The following is an 18,564-nucleotide window of genomic DNA, read 5'->3' as shown; positions in this document are numbered from 1 at the left end:
GTGTATAGAAGGAATATGTTACTTCCCTTCCCTTCTCCCACCTGAGCCTCTTTCTGCATTTGTACATAGTTTTAAAATATCCTAGAAGTGACTTCCTGAGAAGAACTGTTGCATCACCTTACTCCAAGAACTGAAATAAAATCTGAATGATAAAAAAATGACTGTGTGGAGTTTGTATAGATGAGGTAAACCATCTTGGTGATGGTTAACCTCATTCATCTTTTTTATGCGTGCCTGGAATTATTTTGATCTAGTTGAGGTTTGTTGGACATAGAGAAAGATGGGAGATGTCTCAACTCATCTTTCATCACATCTTCAGGGTCAATGCTTTCAGAAAATATATTGTGCAATTGGTTAAATCAATTTTCCCTCCATGAGATGCCAAAAGAGAAGTCCTACACTCGATTCTACCTACACCATCTTATGCATTTGCAACAAGGTAAATAGGAGGATGAAACTTCTCAAGACATGTTAAATAACATCTTAAGGGAACATCTTTAGGTGGTTAAATCAGCTTTAGCTAAATGAAAGGATATTAGCCATACACCTGATTTCCCTATACCCAATGTGTTATGCATGGGCAGCAAAGGCATGAGGAGGGTGGGAAATGTCAAAACGCATCTTAGTTCAAATCCTGGGGCTGGGGGTATATGCCTAGACTATATATGGTTTAGGTGGTTTAATTAGTTTTCCCTTCATGGTACAGTCCAAAATCTGTCAGCCATACACTTGATTTACTAATACCCAATGTGTAATGCATGGGCAGCATACTAATGAGGAGAGTGGGACATGTCTCATGTCATGTGAGATTACATCCTGAGGGTATAAGCTTTCAGAAAAAAATAGGGTTTATATGTTTAAATTGGTTTTCCCTTCATGAAACAGACCAAAATATATTAGGTGTACACTTTTTTTCACTTATTTACTTAAGAGGGTGTAGAAATCTTCCGCTGTGAGTTTAGAAAGGCCATCACACATTTTTGTCATGTGGGGGCCATAGATAAACAAATTAAAACAGGTTTAGTGCCCTCTCGTGGCACCAATTTCTCCTGTCTCATAGACTGAAAGGGTAGCCTAAGCCTGAAATTCTTTGTAATACTGTACACTACAGGGACCGTTTAATGTAAGACTACATTTCATAATTTGCAGAGTGCATCATAATTATGTTTTTTAATAAGACTGACATTGGATTTAAACCTGTTTTGTTTGAAGAATTTTCTGTGGCCTTCTGGTTTTCCTGTGAGGTAAATTATGCCCAGAATTCACCAGCAGAGGGCAGCCTTATTTCAAGTTTTACAGCACAAGTTTCTCTCCAAGCCGTTGTAGTTTCACTGTCTATGGTTGTAGTCTAGTTCACAAACCAAGTTCAGAATGTTGTCTGTTTACAAACCCATACTTGAATAATTAAACACACTTTTTGTAGTGGCGTTCAGGGACATAATTAGTTGATATTTGAAAGGCATGTTCACATGTATCAGAGGTTAGCAAAGGTAATGTGGGTCCATGTAATTTCATTTTCACATGAATCATTTTCAATAGGCTTATGGGCATTATTAAATGGTAAGAACTGAGTCAGAATTTTCAGCTAACTGGCTGGAGGTAAAGTAGTGCTTCTGAACAGCATGTGTCACTATGACTTCACCAAGTCTGTAGCCTAATGATCAATCCATGATTAATGTGTAGCTTTCCACTTCTAAATGTATTTAGGAAAGCTATTTTTCCTTTAGGAGTTATTTACGTTATATTTATTACAGCGGCCAGATGTGGTACAAAATGGCATAGCAAGAGAGCCGGCCCAGCGGTAGTATAGGTTTGCATGTTGTCTTTTAACATTAGCCTTTTAACTAAGCATATACCTGGTTGATCAAATGATGGATGGAAAATGTCATCACTTGCAGGGTTGATATCATTATGCATTCTTTCAAGATGTGTTGTCTTTGTGTAGTCTGATCACAGACCAAATTTAAAATTCTGCTTCAATGGAATTATGGACATACCATGCAAATATGTTCATATACCAAAACAAATGAAAGAGGAAACCAGATTAGATAAAATATTGTTGCTCCTTTGCTTTCCATCAACCCTTTCACATTGTGGAGAGAAGCTTCTACAAATATAGTAATATTGAAGTGGGTTGAGATGGAGAGAAATTGTTGACTTCAATCCATGTAGGTGACACTTCAAGTTTCGACAACTTTCAAATGAATGGCATAAGCAGAAACATTATGAAAAGGTGCGCTCAAGGTGAAGCAAGCAACTCTGTTGTTATGCCAGTGACGTAATGGATGTGGGCGGGGTGGTTCTCGCGCTGTAATTACAGCAAAGTGGAGTCAAGTCGCGTTTTGAGCAGGATGAGAGCGGGACATAACTTGAATAGGATGGTGCAATGATTTCAATGGAACGGTGTGATGACCAAGTCTTTGCGAATGTGAATACATAATCGTATCGCTCATTTTTTTGTTTGGGGACCTAACGCGCAAGAGCCAGATCTAAAGTAAACTGGTAAGTGCAATTTGGCAACTGTTGACCAGGCGAAATAGAAGCGCCCTCCTCATTAGTGGCTTGCACAATATAGCTTAGTTTGGGAATATAACGCCAACGGCAGATGTTAGGGTATCTGACAGTTGCATTTATCTTAAACATTTTTCAGTTTTTGAGTTAGGTGTGGTGTGAGACTGTCAAACTTCACCGTAAGTTGATTGCGAGAGGGCATAATGTTGCTGTAGTGGTGGTGGTGAAGACAAGACTGTCTTGCTCACTGAATTCCTCAACCGGACTTATTGCGTTTACCTGGAAGTTTTGTGCCCGTGAATCATGAAAAAGACGTATTTTTTTTTTTTTTATGAAATTCTTTGAAAGGACGTTTTGGAAGTCTTTCAGACTAACATCTAGATGGCTATTAGTCTGCCACTTTGTGTTTCGTTACTGTTCTTGTAGCCTATCAAATGTTTTTTTGTGTTTCCTTTCATTATAGACATTTACATATGTTTTGTCGGTGCATTTATGTTGTCATGCCTTTTGAGGGTCAGGCTGCCATACTTTTGCCCTTTTCAGATCTGTTTATTGTTAAATACCTTTACTGATACCCTGAAGGATAAAATGCATTTTTACCTTAGCCAAATACTCTGACGATATGGTGACCTACATCTATACTGCTCTCACTCACTCACACTCACACACACTCTCTCTCTCACACACTCTCACACTCACATACACACACGCCACAACGACGACCCAGAGCCCTGGCAAGGGTAAAAGTTTCTGGGCAGATAAGGGCTGTTTGTTTTATAAAAGAAAACATTACCATTAGCAGCTGAGCTGAACTTTGCTCAGCCCATCAGCACAGTGTGCTCTGAAAGTGAGGGTTGACCTTGGAAAGATTTTTATCCACCTCCTCCCCCTCTGCTACCTCCACCTCCTCCACCCATCCCCAGAAAATATCTACACCCTCTACTCTGTTTCAGTGAGGAAGGACTGCAGAGTGGTTCCTTGCTATCTGATCGTGCATCTTGTTGTGTCTGGGGGGACACATTCACTGCAGCTGGAAGGGGAGGAACACAGATGGGGAGAGTTTGTGGCTTCTGCTGTGCTGTCAGAAGAAGGGGAAGATTGTTATCTATGACCCAGACATTTTGGAGAAGGGGAAAAAAAGAAATGTTTTTGCATTTCAGAAAACTAACCATAAAGGAACTCCACCTCATACCCCAGACATAACTACATGACTCTGTGTCCCAGAGGACACACACACACACACACACACACACACACACACTTGCAGCCAGCCTGCTCCAGCACATATAGCATTGTTAATGAGAGGATATGTTTTAAAAACTAAAGAGCCATAGTTAAGTCTAGTGCAGTTCTCATATGGGAGGTGGGGTTGTGGAGCAGTGTGCTCTAGTGTGTCCCATTGTTTGTGGAGCAGGCTGCAGAGCTCAGCAAGGGCCTGTGGCGTGCCTCACCCCAGGGTGTTGAAGCATCGTCTGCTTCCTGATCTCGGCACAGATAGGTGCTGCCAAGGGAGTGGAGCTCTTCCGCCTCACACTGCGCTCACTTCCCCTTATCGCTGAGCACAAAGCCAAGTGCCTCACACAGTCATCACCCCATCTGATGGTGAAAACCGACTGCTGGCTACCATAATGCTGACAAAGGCACATGTGATAAATGGTGATGCTCAAAAATGCTGTGTAGGGTGTGGAGTATGTTTGTATGTTAATGCTGGATGGTTTTTAGTATCTCTATGGAAATTAGAGTCTTGTCATGTGTCTGGTTCTATTTCATACAGTCGACGTCTATGCCGAGGATTCTCTTTTAGGACCAAATTTGATACCATTTGTGGAATTTAAAGGAACTGTATGTAAGATTGTGTTAAAAACTGGTACTGCAATCACTTTCAAAATACTGTAGAACGATGTATCCCCTCCCCCTCCCCACTGACTGGCAGAGCTGGCAACCCGGATGCCGAAACACTGACTTTGTGATTAGCTGATAGGTGGAGGGTGGCGCATCAGGCCAAAACACAACATGACAACATCAACATCAGTTGAGGGCTGCAACTTCACTTTTTAAATGACAACAATATCCTGTCCGGACTACTGTTGTCAGTGATATAAGTATTTGAAATTAACATGATTTATTAATGTCTAGTGACATATCGGGGCCATTTTATGATTAATTGAAATACATTTCTTACGTTCCTTTAAAAATAGGCGTACACACTTAATTGCTTCTTCCCACAGAGGTAAATTTAGATGTTTTACTCATAATCTGGCGTGGAATGGTTATTTATAGAACATGGCTGGCACTCTTGGGCTGACATCCTTATATAAAAAAAAAGGAACCTATGAGGAACCACTCTACCAAGAGAGTCCAGAAACTGATGAAAAGGGTTCCACGGTGCATTGAACACAGTGTGTGATTTCTTTTTTATTCTGTGGTAGGAGTTCCTTTATAAGAAGAAACGGAATATTTTCCTGAAAGAATCCTTTGTAGAAGTATAGTTTGGAAAAGTCCTTTTTGTATTAAAGTAAGTTGTTTCCTGCCCCTCATTCGGTAAGGTTCAGTGAAATTGATACTGGGTCTGTACCACCAGAGCCCCAAATTATAACAGAAGTTGAAACAGACTCGGTAACTGTCACTTTGCTTTGGAAAAGAGACAGAATGACTTATATCTGTGTGGAGCAAAGTGAGATCATCAAATAGGTTTCTAGTGTTTCGACTGTAGAGCCTTTCTAAAAGATGCCAAATGGAGCCATTTAAATCCAGGCAGCTGGAAATTGGGTAGCAACCCCTCTGGCATTTATCCAAGCAAAGAGGACTGAGTTGCCAGAATTGAGTCTGGACGTTCCAGGTTTTGACTATTTTATAAGGACTTAGTGGTGGATTACATGGACAAGATAAGAAACCCTGGGAAGGTCTGATTGAGGCTGAACGAGGATTAGTCTTAAAACATACATTCGCTGCTGTCGTGTACAAGCCCCATTTCCCAGGCCGCCCTCAAGGACTAACCACTCAAGGCAAGATAAACAAGGTGACTTAATGACCACTTTCTAAAAAGGTTGTGTTCACGGTCAAGTCTTTTCCATGACCTGATTTGTGCTCTACGACATTTCCTTTTTTAGAAGTCCAATTCACTTGAATATTAGGTTTCCTCATGTCACCCCATTGTGGGAATTGGGTCTTTTGAGATCTTAGAGTGACACAGTGTGCACACTGTGCTTCGGTAACAGATGGATGTCAACTCAAGACTTTATTCCTCAGAAAGAGCTTCTCATTGAAGGTGAAGAGGTTCCGTTAATTATTAGCACTTGAAGCTGAAGGGTCAGTTAATGGTCCTGGCTGCCCAATATCTAGTGCTTTATAGTGGCTAAAGTGTCGTATTATTGAAATGGTAAGTTGTGCTCAAAAGTCTGCAAGTATTATTACTGAGTAGTGATAGAGGAAGTGTGTGTGTGTGTGTGTGTGTGTGTGTGATCATAATGAAATAATATGTGTGCTGTATGTACACACTACATATCCTGAGAGAGAGAGAGAGAGAGACTGTGGTTTATCATTATCCTCCTGTGGTTGGCCAAACGGCAAGCTGTTGACCTGTGCCATAAACGCAGAGTGGTGGTGTGGTGTGGGAGAGGCATTGCTCCCCCAGCATTGTGTGAGCCGTGTGAGATTTCCTTGAGTGGGGGGCAGGGTGGTTGGGAAAGGGTAAGAATGGGGTCAGGCTGCATAAACAAAACCATACCACTGAAATAATAAAGACTGTTTCGGTCCAGAAGTCTCCGCAGCCACAGTTAGTTTGTCAGTTGGGATTTTGTTCTTTGGGAGGTGGGGGAAGGGCATTAAACCCTCTTCTCCCACCCCGTTCCTCTCTCTCCTCGTCATGTAAACGTTATGACGGCATTTTTCGGGAAGCTTTCTCATTGCCTTGCAAGCAAGTCTCAAGGGGCCCCAGTGATGCCCTCACAGACCCTGGAGCCGGCTAGGATGGCTGATGTTAAGAGCAGAGGCTATTTGTGGTCTTTCAGATGAGGCTTTCTGACAGGGTGGAGTCAATTCCCCAAGTAATGTCTTTGTGTGGAAGTTTGTATTTTAAGTATTGTGATGAACTGCGTCCGGGAAGCACACACTAAAAAAGTGTCCAAAGTGATACTTTTCTGGAATATGTCAGTTTTGTTGTTTGACATTCTGATATCATCATGAAAATTGATGTTCTGGGAAAAAATGCTGTGGGACTGTCTTGGGCTCTGCTATGAGCGACTAAAATGGCTTCACTCTGGCTCTGGCTCAGGAAACTTTAAGGAGAGGGCCATCTTTGCCTGTGTGCACAGTGCACATTGGGGGTATAGATGTACTCCTATGCACGGCAAATCAGGTGGACGTTAGTAAGAAATGCTCACATCACTTACAGTGTGCCATTAAAGTTGCCCAGAGTGAGTGTTTGTCCTCTATGCCCTAATGAATTGGCTTAACATAGACACATAGCCACCTCTTTTCATCTCTAACACTTTGTTGTGAAATTAAATCATATTCAGCAGCATGTCATATGATTCACTTCCTTTCTCCATCTCGGTGACCTCTCTGACCCCATACAGAGAATGTGAGAAGGGCGTACTCACCTTAAGGGCTTTGGCTCAGCTTGCAGTTTATTGGTCCCTTTGGTCAGGTTAACCATAGGTATCCCAATATCCCAGTATCCCAGGCCTATACTCACAGGAAGGGCTTCTTGGAAGTTTCTCAATGAGGAGCAGGAGAAATCGTAAAAGATTGTTTACAGTTCTTGTGTTCAAGAGATTATTTATGTACAGTATGGGAGGCTGTGTGTGAGTTTTGTAATGACTTTTTATATCGCACACACATATTTATACACACACACAGACACACACTCACACACACACACACATCCCTCCTCACATGCCCAATGCACAAATTTATGTAGCACATTGCCATTATTGCTATTAAACACACACACACACACACAACCAGGACTTGTGCTATTGGGAAGACTACTCTGATAGCATTGTTTGCATTATATCTATAAGTGTGCGTCTGGTCCATTCTTCGCTCTCCTCAAGGGCTTGACATAAGCTGCTGTTTGAGCTCGGGCTCAGGCTCTGTGCTGAGGGGGAGGAACATGTGGAGATTAGAGGGCCCCTAGATAGCGGCTGGAACAGCGCCTGATCAGGGCCAGGAAGATTCTAGAATCATCTTCTGTCAGACATGTTATCAGTTACCAGGAGAGAGAGAAAGAGAGGTAGATAGAAAGGATTTAGAGAAGGAGAGGGGTCGATTTTCAGGAGAGTGATGTCGAGAGAGAGAGAGAGAGAGAGAGAGAGAGAGAGAGAGAGAGAGACAGGGACACTTGAGTGGGAGAACATGGTGGGTGCAGGGGGAGAGATTGTGAGTCAGAGAGAAAGAAAGATGGACAGAGGTAGAGAAAAAGAGAAGCAAGGAGGATGGGGTAGCACACGAGAGAGGGGGCGGGGCTGGAGGGTGAGCGGGAAGGTGGATGGAAGGGGTATGAGTGGGACAGCAAGACAGAGAGAGGGAGAGAGGGAGGGAGGGAGGGCTTGATGAAGTGTGTGAGAGAACAGGGCATGAGGGAGAGTGAACAAGTGAGAGAAAAAAGAGAGGGAGTGAGAGAGAGATGGGAGTGTGGGGAGGAGGCCCTCCATTTCCACTCCTTAAGCCCATGTTCATATGATCCCCCTCAACCCCCACCTCCTCTCCACCTCCCTCCCTCCACATCTGTGTCCAATTAGGAAACAAGCTCCAGGCCTCCGTTTGGGTGGTTCGCCCCTCGGTTAACACACTTATCAGCTGTGGGAACAAATGCTCTCCATTCGTGTGTGTGTGTGTGTGTGCCATTCGGGTGTCTGGCCTCGACCCAGGTGAGCAATTACAACGCCGCATCGGCCTGCGAGGGGTTTATCCAGTGGAGATTATGAAAACAATAACAGCTGTCGTACAGAGCTAAAGTTTTTGGAAGTTTTGTAATTGATTTGTAACACTTGTTTCAACCACAATGTTTTTGTGTCTTTGTTGTGTGTTTTTTTCTTCCCTTCCCTTTTAAAAGCTTCCTTTTTGTTTAGGGTTCTCGTTGGTCATTGAATAAAACGAGAGCCCCAGTAAGCCTGAGTTCTGTTGTCAAGCTTGCGTTCTCTGTTTTATCTTTGGCATGGTTTTCCATGTTCCATGGCTGTGTTGAATTTTTAAATGTCAAAAAAGCCACGCACATCCAGGCAAACCTTTATCCATTGGTGCTACAAATGAAAAAGTATGCACACTAGATACTGCTCCCTAATTAACTTCATGTTTTTAAACCACCATGCATGACTTTTCAGGCTCTTTTAGGAAGGGCTTGTGTTGAATTTCAGTCATTTTCCATGAACTGGGTTATTGGCCTTATCCATGTCCGGCCAGATGACCAATTGGGTCTCCTATTTTCGAGGGGAATTCTACTCAGGCTTTTTGAAGTGGGCATTGTTGGCTGTGTAAACTTAGCAAACATTCCTGAGTATAGAAGGACCTCAAAGACTGATATGTGTGCTTTTGTGTTCTGGCAAAGCAAAGTAATCCTTAATCGCCCTTTTATTAGCAATAAGGGCTGAGATGAATGAATGGGGCTTGTAAGCCAACAGAACTTAAAATCAATGAACATCCCCCTTTTTCCAAACTTCTTACAAGCTTTTTTTTTCTCCCATTCACTGTCGAGCTCTTTCTTGCTCCCTCACAAACACTCACTCACTCACTCTTTGACGGTCACCTCACTAAACTGAGTTTATGCAGTGGATATTGAGCTAAGATGTTGAGGGAAGAATTTGAGTTTTGAACGTCTATCTACACTGTTGTAATTCACTTCATCCTCTTTACTGTGTGTACAATAGAGCATTGGCTAGATAATGATGTGGATGTGGATGTGGCTCTCCACAGCGCTAATGCCGTGCCCTGTCAGTGAGGGAGCCTTCCTCTGCTTACTCACTCATGCTGACCCTCCCGTGACATGAAAGCTTTGGTCTCCCTTCAGCAGTAGCCGGCCGTCGTTTCGGACCAATGACGAGCCCACTCTCCGGAACAATGTCCGTCCATCCTAATCCCTGAAGAATTTTAGCCCGGCTCTGATCTAGCTTGCGCCAAAGTATGCGGCCCTTTCAAAGGCCCCGACGGCTGTGATGATAGCTCACCAGGAATCACAGTCTGGGCCCTCAGAGGTGAAGTCTTGTGGATTAATTTAATTCGATTTCATTTGGGAATGGAGATTTAACCCAGCCTCCCCCAGCTCCCCAAATACACACACACACACACACACACACACACCATCTCCTCTGCAGGCCTGTGCGATGGCTTCAGTGATGTGGGAAACAGAGTCATTTGGCGCTTTGACACGCCTCATCCACATGAGAGAACTAGCCGGGGGATTAACAGAGGAAGACTTTTTTGAACTTCTGCTGCAGCTGTAACTTCTTCCCCTTTTGGGCTGATGTAATGAGAGGTGATGCTTCTGCCTGGAGTGTTGGCCAAAGCACCTCGACCTCCTGGCCCTTTCAACTTGGCCTCTGTCCAAATCTTGCCACACAGACCAGAACCTGCTGAAAAGTTCAAGTTTACTGTAGCCCACAGAAACTGTGCGTCATAAGGATTTTTCATTTTGACAGAGGTCCTGAAAAGCTTAACATTCTTTAGGTGGCCATCTGGACTTCTTCAGTCCATAGTGGCCGTGATTTAGTTGGTCTCTTGGTCCACTTAATGGACATACACTGTACAGGTATTATCTGCAGACGTGCATGAAGAAAAAGGGAAAACCCTAAAGGGCTTCTCAGGGTGAACCCCGGGGTAGAACACCGCTATCATTTAAACAGAGGTGTCAGGACGCCTGCAAAGCATACCTTTTATTAGATGCTGTAAAAATTTAATTGAGCTTTGAATTGGACATGGGAAAAAGTACTTAGTACTTAAACACGCTGCGCAAAAGAACAAAATGCTAATTAAAAAGAAATCTCAGTCCCACAGGTGAAAGAAAAGTGAGATTTAGTAAAAAACAAAAAAACAAAACAACAGTGAACATACACCAACAGCTGAATTAAAATAAAAATGGAATATAAAGACTTGAAAAAACCTTAAGAAGGAACAGAAAAGAGAGTGAGGATGTCAGTGGGAACACGACCCATATGCCGCTCATGTCATTAGTCCTGTAGTGTGTCCATGCCGGTCATGAGTCCTGTAGTGTGTCCATGCCGGTCATGAGTCCTGTAGTGTGTCCATGCTGGTCATGTCATGAGTCCTGTAGTGTGTCCCAGAGCCGGTCATGAGTCCTGTAGTGTGTCCATGCTGGTCATGAGTCCTGTAGTGTGTCCCAGCGCCGGTCATGTCATGAGTCTTGTAGTGTGTCCATGCCGGTCATGTCATGAGTCCTGTAGTGTGTCCATGCTGGTAATGAGTCCTGTAGTGTGTCCATGCTGGTCATGAGTCCTGTAGTGTGTTCCAGAGCCGGTCATGAGTCCTGTAGTGTGTCCATGCCGGTCATGCCATGAGTTCTGTAGTGTGTCCATGCTGGTCATGAGTCCTGTAGTGTGTCCCAGAGCTGGCAGAATGAGCTTGACGTTGGCGAGCATCTGGCACAGAGGAGCACAGAACACTGAATGACTCTGTCTGCTGGAATGACCGGAATTCTCCCCCCTCTGAATGGAGAGATAAGACCCATGGAAACACCACTGTGTGTCCACACAGAACACAGACACACACACCCATATCATATACACACAGACCATACACACAGAGACCACAAGTAGTTCACACACACGCATGTCTGCGTCTGTGATCCACGATCACGCAAGCCCTATAAAAACATGACAGTATAGCGTGTATATCATTAGCACAGTGCTTAGACTGACAGGGTTCCATAAATAAGAGAGTGCTGAATGACGGCTGGAAGCCCCCCTTGTTTTTTTACAGACGTAATGGCTGGAAAGGCCCTTTTTTGTCAGCAGTTTTGAGACACGCAGGTGGATAGTTTTTGTTGGTGTGTTTGGAGGGCAGGTATTTTTTTCCCCGTGTGAGACCTTGACATGGCCTTTGGTGATAGAGGAGTTATTCACTACTGGAAGGAATTATTAGAAATACATATTTAATTTTATTTCCTTGTAGTTTGTTGTCTTTGCACACTTGTTTTAGTAAGCAAACATTGTCTTTAGTGCTCTGGCTAATATTTCATAACTGAATTAATGAAATGATTATTGTGCACTCCATTGATGTCGGTCACGGTAGATAAAAGCCGTACCATACTGTATCTTGTACCTTATCTTGTTGTGCTGTGTGTATTCTACCTGCTTGTGAATTCTCCATGGTTGTGTATTCCCTTTGATGTAAATCTCTCTCTCTTTCTCTTTCTCTCCCCCACCCTCTCCCTCTCCCTCCATACTCCCCACTCCCTTTCTTCCCCAGCAGGCTCTGTGAAGGGAGTGACATGCCCGAGGGGTCCCACTGGACTCTCCACAGCAGCCCAATGGGAGAAGGTAAGGCCCACCCCAGACACTGCACTCCTGCTTTTACTCCACATAACCTGGTCATTCAGTATATTCAGATAGTCAGCTGACCTCATTCTTTGGGCACATAGCGTTGCTGATCCTAGACCTGACCAACTGCAGCAACCCCAGACCATAGCACTGCCCCCACAGGGAGGCTCTAACCTATTTGCTTAGTTAAATCCAGGTGGTGACCTTTATTTTGGCCTGGCAGTGGACATTCATATAATACTGTATATCCTCAAAATGTTTCTGAGTGGACGAGAGGCGGAGGTGATAACATTCACAAGCTTCACTTGAATGTTATGTTGCCACAGCAACCGTGACCAGTTCGATCTGGTCTAAACCTGATTTTTATCGAGGTTTGAGTTTTTTCCCACTCTCAAATAGACTAATGGCCCATCACCTCTAAACACAGGATGTGATTGTCTAAAGCCATCATGCAGTTAATATCTCTAGACTAACACTCATGTAAAGTTGTAGCTATTGACCCAGTGCCAAGAATAGCCTTGTGTGTCGGTGCTCGAGCTCACATTGGCTGGACCCCTGCTCTTTGCGAGGACCAAACAAGTGCAGGAATGTCTGTGAATCATGCCCAATTAATATGATTAGGCTCTGGCAGGTATGGCCAAAACCCTGGCACTCGGACCCCAATAGCACCATTCAGTGTTTCCATGGCAACAATTCCAGGAGCAGGGCCAAAGTCAGGGCTGTGGTTATATGTATGTGCTGGACTGTTGTGTTTGGACTCGGGAGCTCAGGATTTATAGGACGTTATGCACCAGGGCAGTGTGGAGGGGGTGGGGGGGCATCCTCCAGTGCCAGAGGCGTAGTTGTTGCCCCTGTGCCGTCCCTCTGCCCCTCCTCTCCAGCTGGCAAGGGCAGTTGGCGTGGAGCTGCCACCCTGGCTGAAAAATGCCCTTCGTGTCAAAGGCTTCCTTCTCTCCCGTCCCTTCCCTTTCCCAGGCTGTGCCTCCCCAACGCCAAAAAAGGGGCCCGGGACTGGGACTTGGCCGGTGTGTGTGTGTGTGTGTGTGTGTGTGTGTGTGTGCATGCACCACCCTCTCTCTCTGTCTCTCTCTCTTTCTGTTCCTCTGTTCTGAGAGGCTCCAGCGTCCACTCCGCTGCGCTCCACTCCGGGGGACTCTGCGCTGCTCCTAATCTCTGTTCCGTGTCTGGGCACAGGCCCCAGATCTGGGATTTTTATCAGTCTGCCGCTCGCGAACCTCTTCCTATTTATAGCACCAGTGTATCTGCGTTTGTGGGTCTTTTCCCCCCTTCACGTTTTTTTTGCGTGGGTGGATGTTTGTAACCTGGTATGCATGGGGCCAGACGTCTGCTGAAAGCCTCGTTCTTGGGGAGAGACTGCTGGACAAGCCCTGCTTGTGATCTGCGTGGGGGACGGTCCTGGCGAGGACGGCACAGCTGTGAAGGCGTCCTGGTCATCTGCATGGCCAGTCTGTCGGAGTGAAGTGAGAGAGGCAGAGCGAGCGCTGGAGGGAGGGAAAGAATGCGAGTGCTGAAAGGAGGGGCGAAGGGCTCTCTGCTCCGCGTCAAGGTAAACAAACAAACAAAGAGACACACTGAGAACAACACCAGCGGTGTGTAAAAGAAGGCCAGTGTTAAAGTGACACCCGCACTTGAGTTCACTGCTGGGGTGACCCACAGGTGTGTAAAGATTTGTACAGTTGGACTGGAGAGTTTGAGTGTTTTGGTTGCAACAAAGCCAACAGCTGAGTCCACATTAGTTTCAGTCCACATTTGGCTCTGGTCTGTCTCAGATTGGGCCCAGATCTACATCTGGCAAAGATGTCTCCCTGACTCTGATGCTGTCTGCTGCTCATTACTTTGTGTGGTTTGGCTGTTTTTAATATTAAAGGTCATCTAACAATTTACTTTATGTTGAACGTCAGAGGAGGGTGGGTGTTGTGAGGTTGTTTCCACATAGGCACTGCATTGGAAAACATGATTTTGCCACTGGGATTTAAGTACAAAGTTAATAAGTTTTCAACAGCAATCCTCTTAGGAGCTTTTTCTTAATTCACCACTTGGAGCATGTGATGTGGTCAGGCCCTTGGATGTCGGTCAGTATGACATTAGTCAGAAACGTGCTCCGACCCTCTCTCCCTCTCTCTGTCTCTCTGTCTCTGTGCGCGTGTGTGTGTGTGTGTGTGTCTGTGGTGATTACAACAAAGACGCCACTCTGTTTTCACACACCCTGCAGTCCCTCTTGTCTCCTGCTTATGATCAATGTCCCAGACTGAGGCGGACCCTAAAGAAAACATTCCCCCTGACCCCGGTGGAATTCAGCTGGGCCTGTACAACCCAGTGGCTTGGAAGTGGAGGAGATCCACAGACTGATCCCAGGAGATTTTCCAGGCCACTGGATCACTGACCTTGGCTCCGGGAGTGTCCAGCTCCCTAGGTCAGCGAATGACCAGACAGTAAACACACACACACACACTCACACATACTTGCACACACCACTTGACGTTTGCTGCTGTAATTATGGCAGGCCCCACACCAGAGCATCTGCTTAGTAAATATTTAAATTATTTGGGTGCAACACATGGGAGCATTTCTGCCCCCATCCCCACCCCACGTTTCTATCTTGGGGTAGAGTTTTGTACCCGGAGACAGTGGGGGTGGTGAGTGGGCCGTTCTTGCCCCTGTGGAATTTCAACAGCCCAAGATTTACTGTCCTTTTACCGCATTGTCCCCTATACCGTGGTCTTTCTCTCATTACTCCCACTGGGGATGATTTTACTGCGTCCAACAATGACTTTCTCTTCCAGTGAATTAGACCGATTCTCCACAGTCCTTCAGCTGCGAAGGAGCCCTTTTCGCTTGTGGCACTGCCAAAATGCTATTGATAACCAACCACCCTCTGCTAAAAACAGATGCCATACTGCACATTGTTAACATCCATTTAATGAGGTCCTGCAGGTTGCCATAGAGATGTCTCGTGGCCCCCTTGGTGCTATGCACTGACCTCGTCATGCGGGAATGCATTGCCTCATTCTGAAGAAAGAGTTGTGGCAAAGCCCCCCGCCACCCCCCTCTCACACACCCTGAAAAAATACAGTCCTCTTTCTCCCATGCACCCCCAAAATCTCGCCTACTGAACAAACCTCTTACCCTCCTTTCTTCCCAGATCCACTCCTGAACACACACACACACATACACACACACACACTCTTCCTTTCGTCCAACTTCCAATGCAGCCATGGCTTGATTCCACAAGGAAGTGCTAACAGGGTCACTGTTTTTTTCTGTGGATTTTCAGGCCAGTGGTAAAGTTTACAATGGACTCACACCTTTGACATCCAGCTGCACAGATGGCTTGTGTCGGCGACCACAGGAAGTGGGGATTTGTGCGGCCCAGGCTCCAGAGAACAGAAGGGGGGCTCTTGAGGATCAGGGACTCCGTAATAGCGCTCAGGCTAATTGGATCTGGTGCTTTTGCCTTTATTCTCCAGCATGGCTTTGCTAACATCAATGGTGACCCCCGCGGAAAATCATTGAGAGTTTAGCTTGGGGTCTGATTTGATCTCTCACTCTTTTTCCTCCATCTCCCAGCCCTCTCTCCGTGGTTAAATAAAGACTTCTTTTGCAGTCAGTCCACATGCCCATGGAGTGAACACTTCCTCGTGGTCCTCTTTGATCATACACACCGAGATTCTCTTTCTGAGTTAGCTGAGCTCTTGAGGTATTTTCACACAGGAACTGTCCACTGTACGAGAGGACATTAGCACTGACCGCTGTATTTTCATGACCTTTCTTTGGGTGTCACAAATGAGAGAAAACACTCTGGCTCCTGAGTGGCTGCCATATTTCGTAATCCTGGAAAATCCTTCCTCATCTTGTTTTTTTTTTTCTTTTCTTTCCCCACCTCGGCGCTCCTGACATCTGACGGTTACCTGAAGAAAAGGCTTCGCTCTGTTCTCAGAAGCCTCTTGATTGCCTCAAATTACTGGGTAGACCTGTAAGAATCCACCAGCGTCTTTAAAACGCTGCTGGAAATTGAAGGGGGTTCTGGACGATTATAAAGAAGAAGGTGACACAGGTAGCTCTTACACATGCGTTACGAGATACCTTACTCTAAAAATAACTGAAGGCATAATTTGGATCATTTGTAAGAGCAAGTGGGGGATAGACTGAGCACCGCCAGTCAGTATTTGAGCGTCTGAATGGTGTAATTAAGCTGTCATTGCCTGCAGCTCCGTGGAGCATATGGCAACCAAATGGGGAGTCTTCAGAAGTGCCTGTTAAAAGTATCAACACACGAGTGGCTGTTTGGGGTCTTGAGCACCTGTTTTTTTCTCCTTTTGGGGGGTTATTTTCCCTTCTTTTTCTGCATCTCTGTGATGAATGCGTTGGAACTGACCTGAACTTAAACCAACAACGTCCCGACCTTGACAGCCGCGATGGAATGCTGGACTAGAATTTCCCCCCGCTGGTCAGTGCTGCCACTCTTAACCTGTTTACCAGCCGTCGAGCTAATTATTAACAATTTCCCCGGTCCACTTTGATAGGAGGTGGCTGCTGATACCCTGGTGGTGTGTGAAGGGGGGGGGGGGGGACACAGCAGGGATTCCTAAGCCAGTCAGAGTTTGAGAAAGGCCCCTAACAAGCTTTTCCTTTTGCCAGCGTTTGTCAGACATCAAATCGACTCAAGCTGCGACAGCAAAGCTGCAGTGCTAATAAGAGGGCAGCGCTCTGGTGACTTTAGCTCTGTGGCTCGTAATGGAATTTGCCGCTGGTGGCCTCTTCTGACTCCATGTTACCCATAGAGCTCAGTGGCTAAGCCCTTCATGGCCACAGTCACGTCTTAAAAGCTACCTCCTCCTCCTCCTCCTCCTCCTCCTCCTCCTCCTCCTCCTCCACCACCACCACCTCCTCCTCCTCCTTTTCCTTCTCCTCTTTCTACCTCCACTCCACACTGCATGCCCAGTGGGGCTGTCTTTTGCCACTGCTGCTGTGGAGAGGGAGGAGACTTTCCCAAGGGGGATAAAGGCAAAACCGCATGCCCCCTTGTGTCTTCCATTACCCCTGCATTGGCCTCTTGGGAACCCCTGGTGTGGTTTTTGTGGTGCATGTGGGATGCATGTAGGGCCACTGAAGGCCTTGTTTGGATGTAAAGCGGAGGACCCATTGTGGTCTTTGTGGTGCGGTGAGAGGGGTGACTCGTGAATGTTAAGGACTTGGCGGTGGGGGGCTGATTGACTCTCAATGGTTAAATTTAACTGATTAATGAAAGCTGGAGGCACCATCGGGAGATTCTGGCCGCAGCTGAATGACGACCCACAAAAAGCCCTAATCAACAAATTAGAGGGATGGATTCTCTCGGACGTGCTCTCCGTCTTTGTGTGGGAAGAGAGGGCCATCCCACTCAGAGCACTGGGCTTGTCTTTCAGCACGGAGCATGGAGAGAAAAAGAAAGAAAAAGAGAAAGAGTGAATGAGAGAGGGAGAGAAGGCAAGAGAAGGGATAAGGAAAAGAAGTGTTTCACAAAGACTCAATCTTTCTGTTTTTGTCCTTTCTTTTGCAGCAAGTATAAGTTGGCTAAAGGGGGAATGGCTGCTATCATTAAGGTTTTGAGCAAAGTCAAGTGCAATTCCTCTCTCTGACAGGAGGAGGGGACATTCGGGACAGACACATAATTATGAGGGTATGATAAATGAAGCTTCAGATGTGTTTCTTCTGAGTGGAAAAAAAACAGTGTGACAAAAGCATTTGTCAAGACATTTGTCCTCTAGAATGCAACATTCCCATCCACTAGATGAGTTCCTTAGAAAGCGTCCAAAAAGTGTACATTTACATGGATTGGCAATTTGTATCGTTTACATCCTGCTGTGCCTGGTGTTGCTCACAGAGGCCTGCGACTGTAGCCCCTCCTCCATAGTTCTTCTGTTTTCTTCATTTTGAAAGAGGGGAAAGAAAGAGAGTTTGGACAGGAAGGAAGCCCATGATGCAAGACATCTTTCAGCACGGGCCCAGATCGGGTGATGTCATGGTAAACCAGGGTAAACACTCCATGGGCCAGATGCAGCAGTAAGCCCTGTGTGTTTTCTTTCTCTCTGCTTCACCTTCACTGGTGTCATAATGGAGCAGTGAGAGTGGGGGAGCATTTGCATGAGCTCAGTCAGCTGTTCCTTCAGCCAGGTCCTAGATTTGGTTATGAACTCAGTCATATAGCTGCTCTGAACCTGCTGCCAAAGCACTGGTGATAAGACTGCTCATGTTTGGGGACTCATCGGGCCGAGGGTTACATCACAGCCCAAGGCATGGAGATGGGAATTGTTACGCAACCCATACCTCTGTGCTAATCGGAGTCAGCTCGCAATGGTTGTCGAAAAAATACAACAGAGCACTCTTTTGTTTAAAATATAAAAGACCACGCCAAAGTGAACTCCATCTTTGAGGTGCCTTTTAATCTTATTAGTGTCATGTGATCTCCCACTGCCTTTGTTATTGAGTCGTAAAAAAGGTGTGTGTGTGTGTGTGTGTGTGCATCCTAGAAGGGGGAGAGTGAAGCCTTAGAAGGATG

The 18,564-nt window shown here is 45.6% G+C and overlaps 1 protein-coding gene across 4 annotated transcripts in view; it reads left to right on the top strand.

Moving 5' to 3' along the window:
- The first annotated feature begins 2,329 nt into the window (after nucleotides 1-2,329).
- Nucleotides 2,330-18,564, top strand: part of LOC121693114 (pleckstrin homology domain-containing family G member 3) — a 48,974-nt gene continuing 32,739 nt past the window's right edge. For 3 of the 4 annotated variants that reach the window (XM_042072312.1, XM_042072311.1, XM_042072309.1), the window contains exons 1-2: nucleotides 2,330-2,502; nucleotides 11,935-12,005. In XM_042072312.1, the coding sequence (XP_041928246.1) occupies nucleotides 11,957-12,005 (49 nt within the window). In that variant the 5' untranslated portion in view covers nucleotides 2,330-2,502; nucleotides 11,935-11,956. The remainder of the gene's footprint in view (nucleotides 2,503-11,934; nucleotides 12,006-18,564) is intronic. The other variant, XM_042072310.1, reaches the window with a different exon arrangement.

Source organism: Alosa sapidissima, chromosome 19 (assembly GCF_018492685.1).
Source record: "Alosa sapidissima isolate fAloSap1 chromosome 19, fAloSap1.pri, whole genome shotgun sequence".
Taxonomy (NCBI): Eukaryota; Metazoa; Chordata; class Actinopteri; order Clupeiformes; family Clupeidae; genus Alosa; species Alosa sapidissima.
Note: the sequence above shows the minus strand (reverse complement) of the source record. Positions and strands in the feature narration are given on the sequence as shown.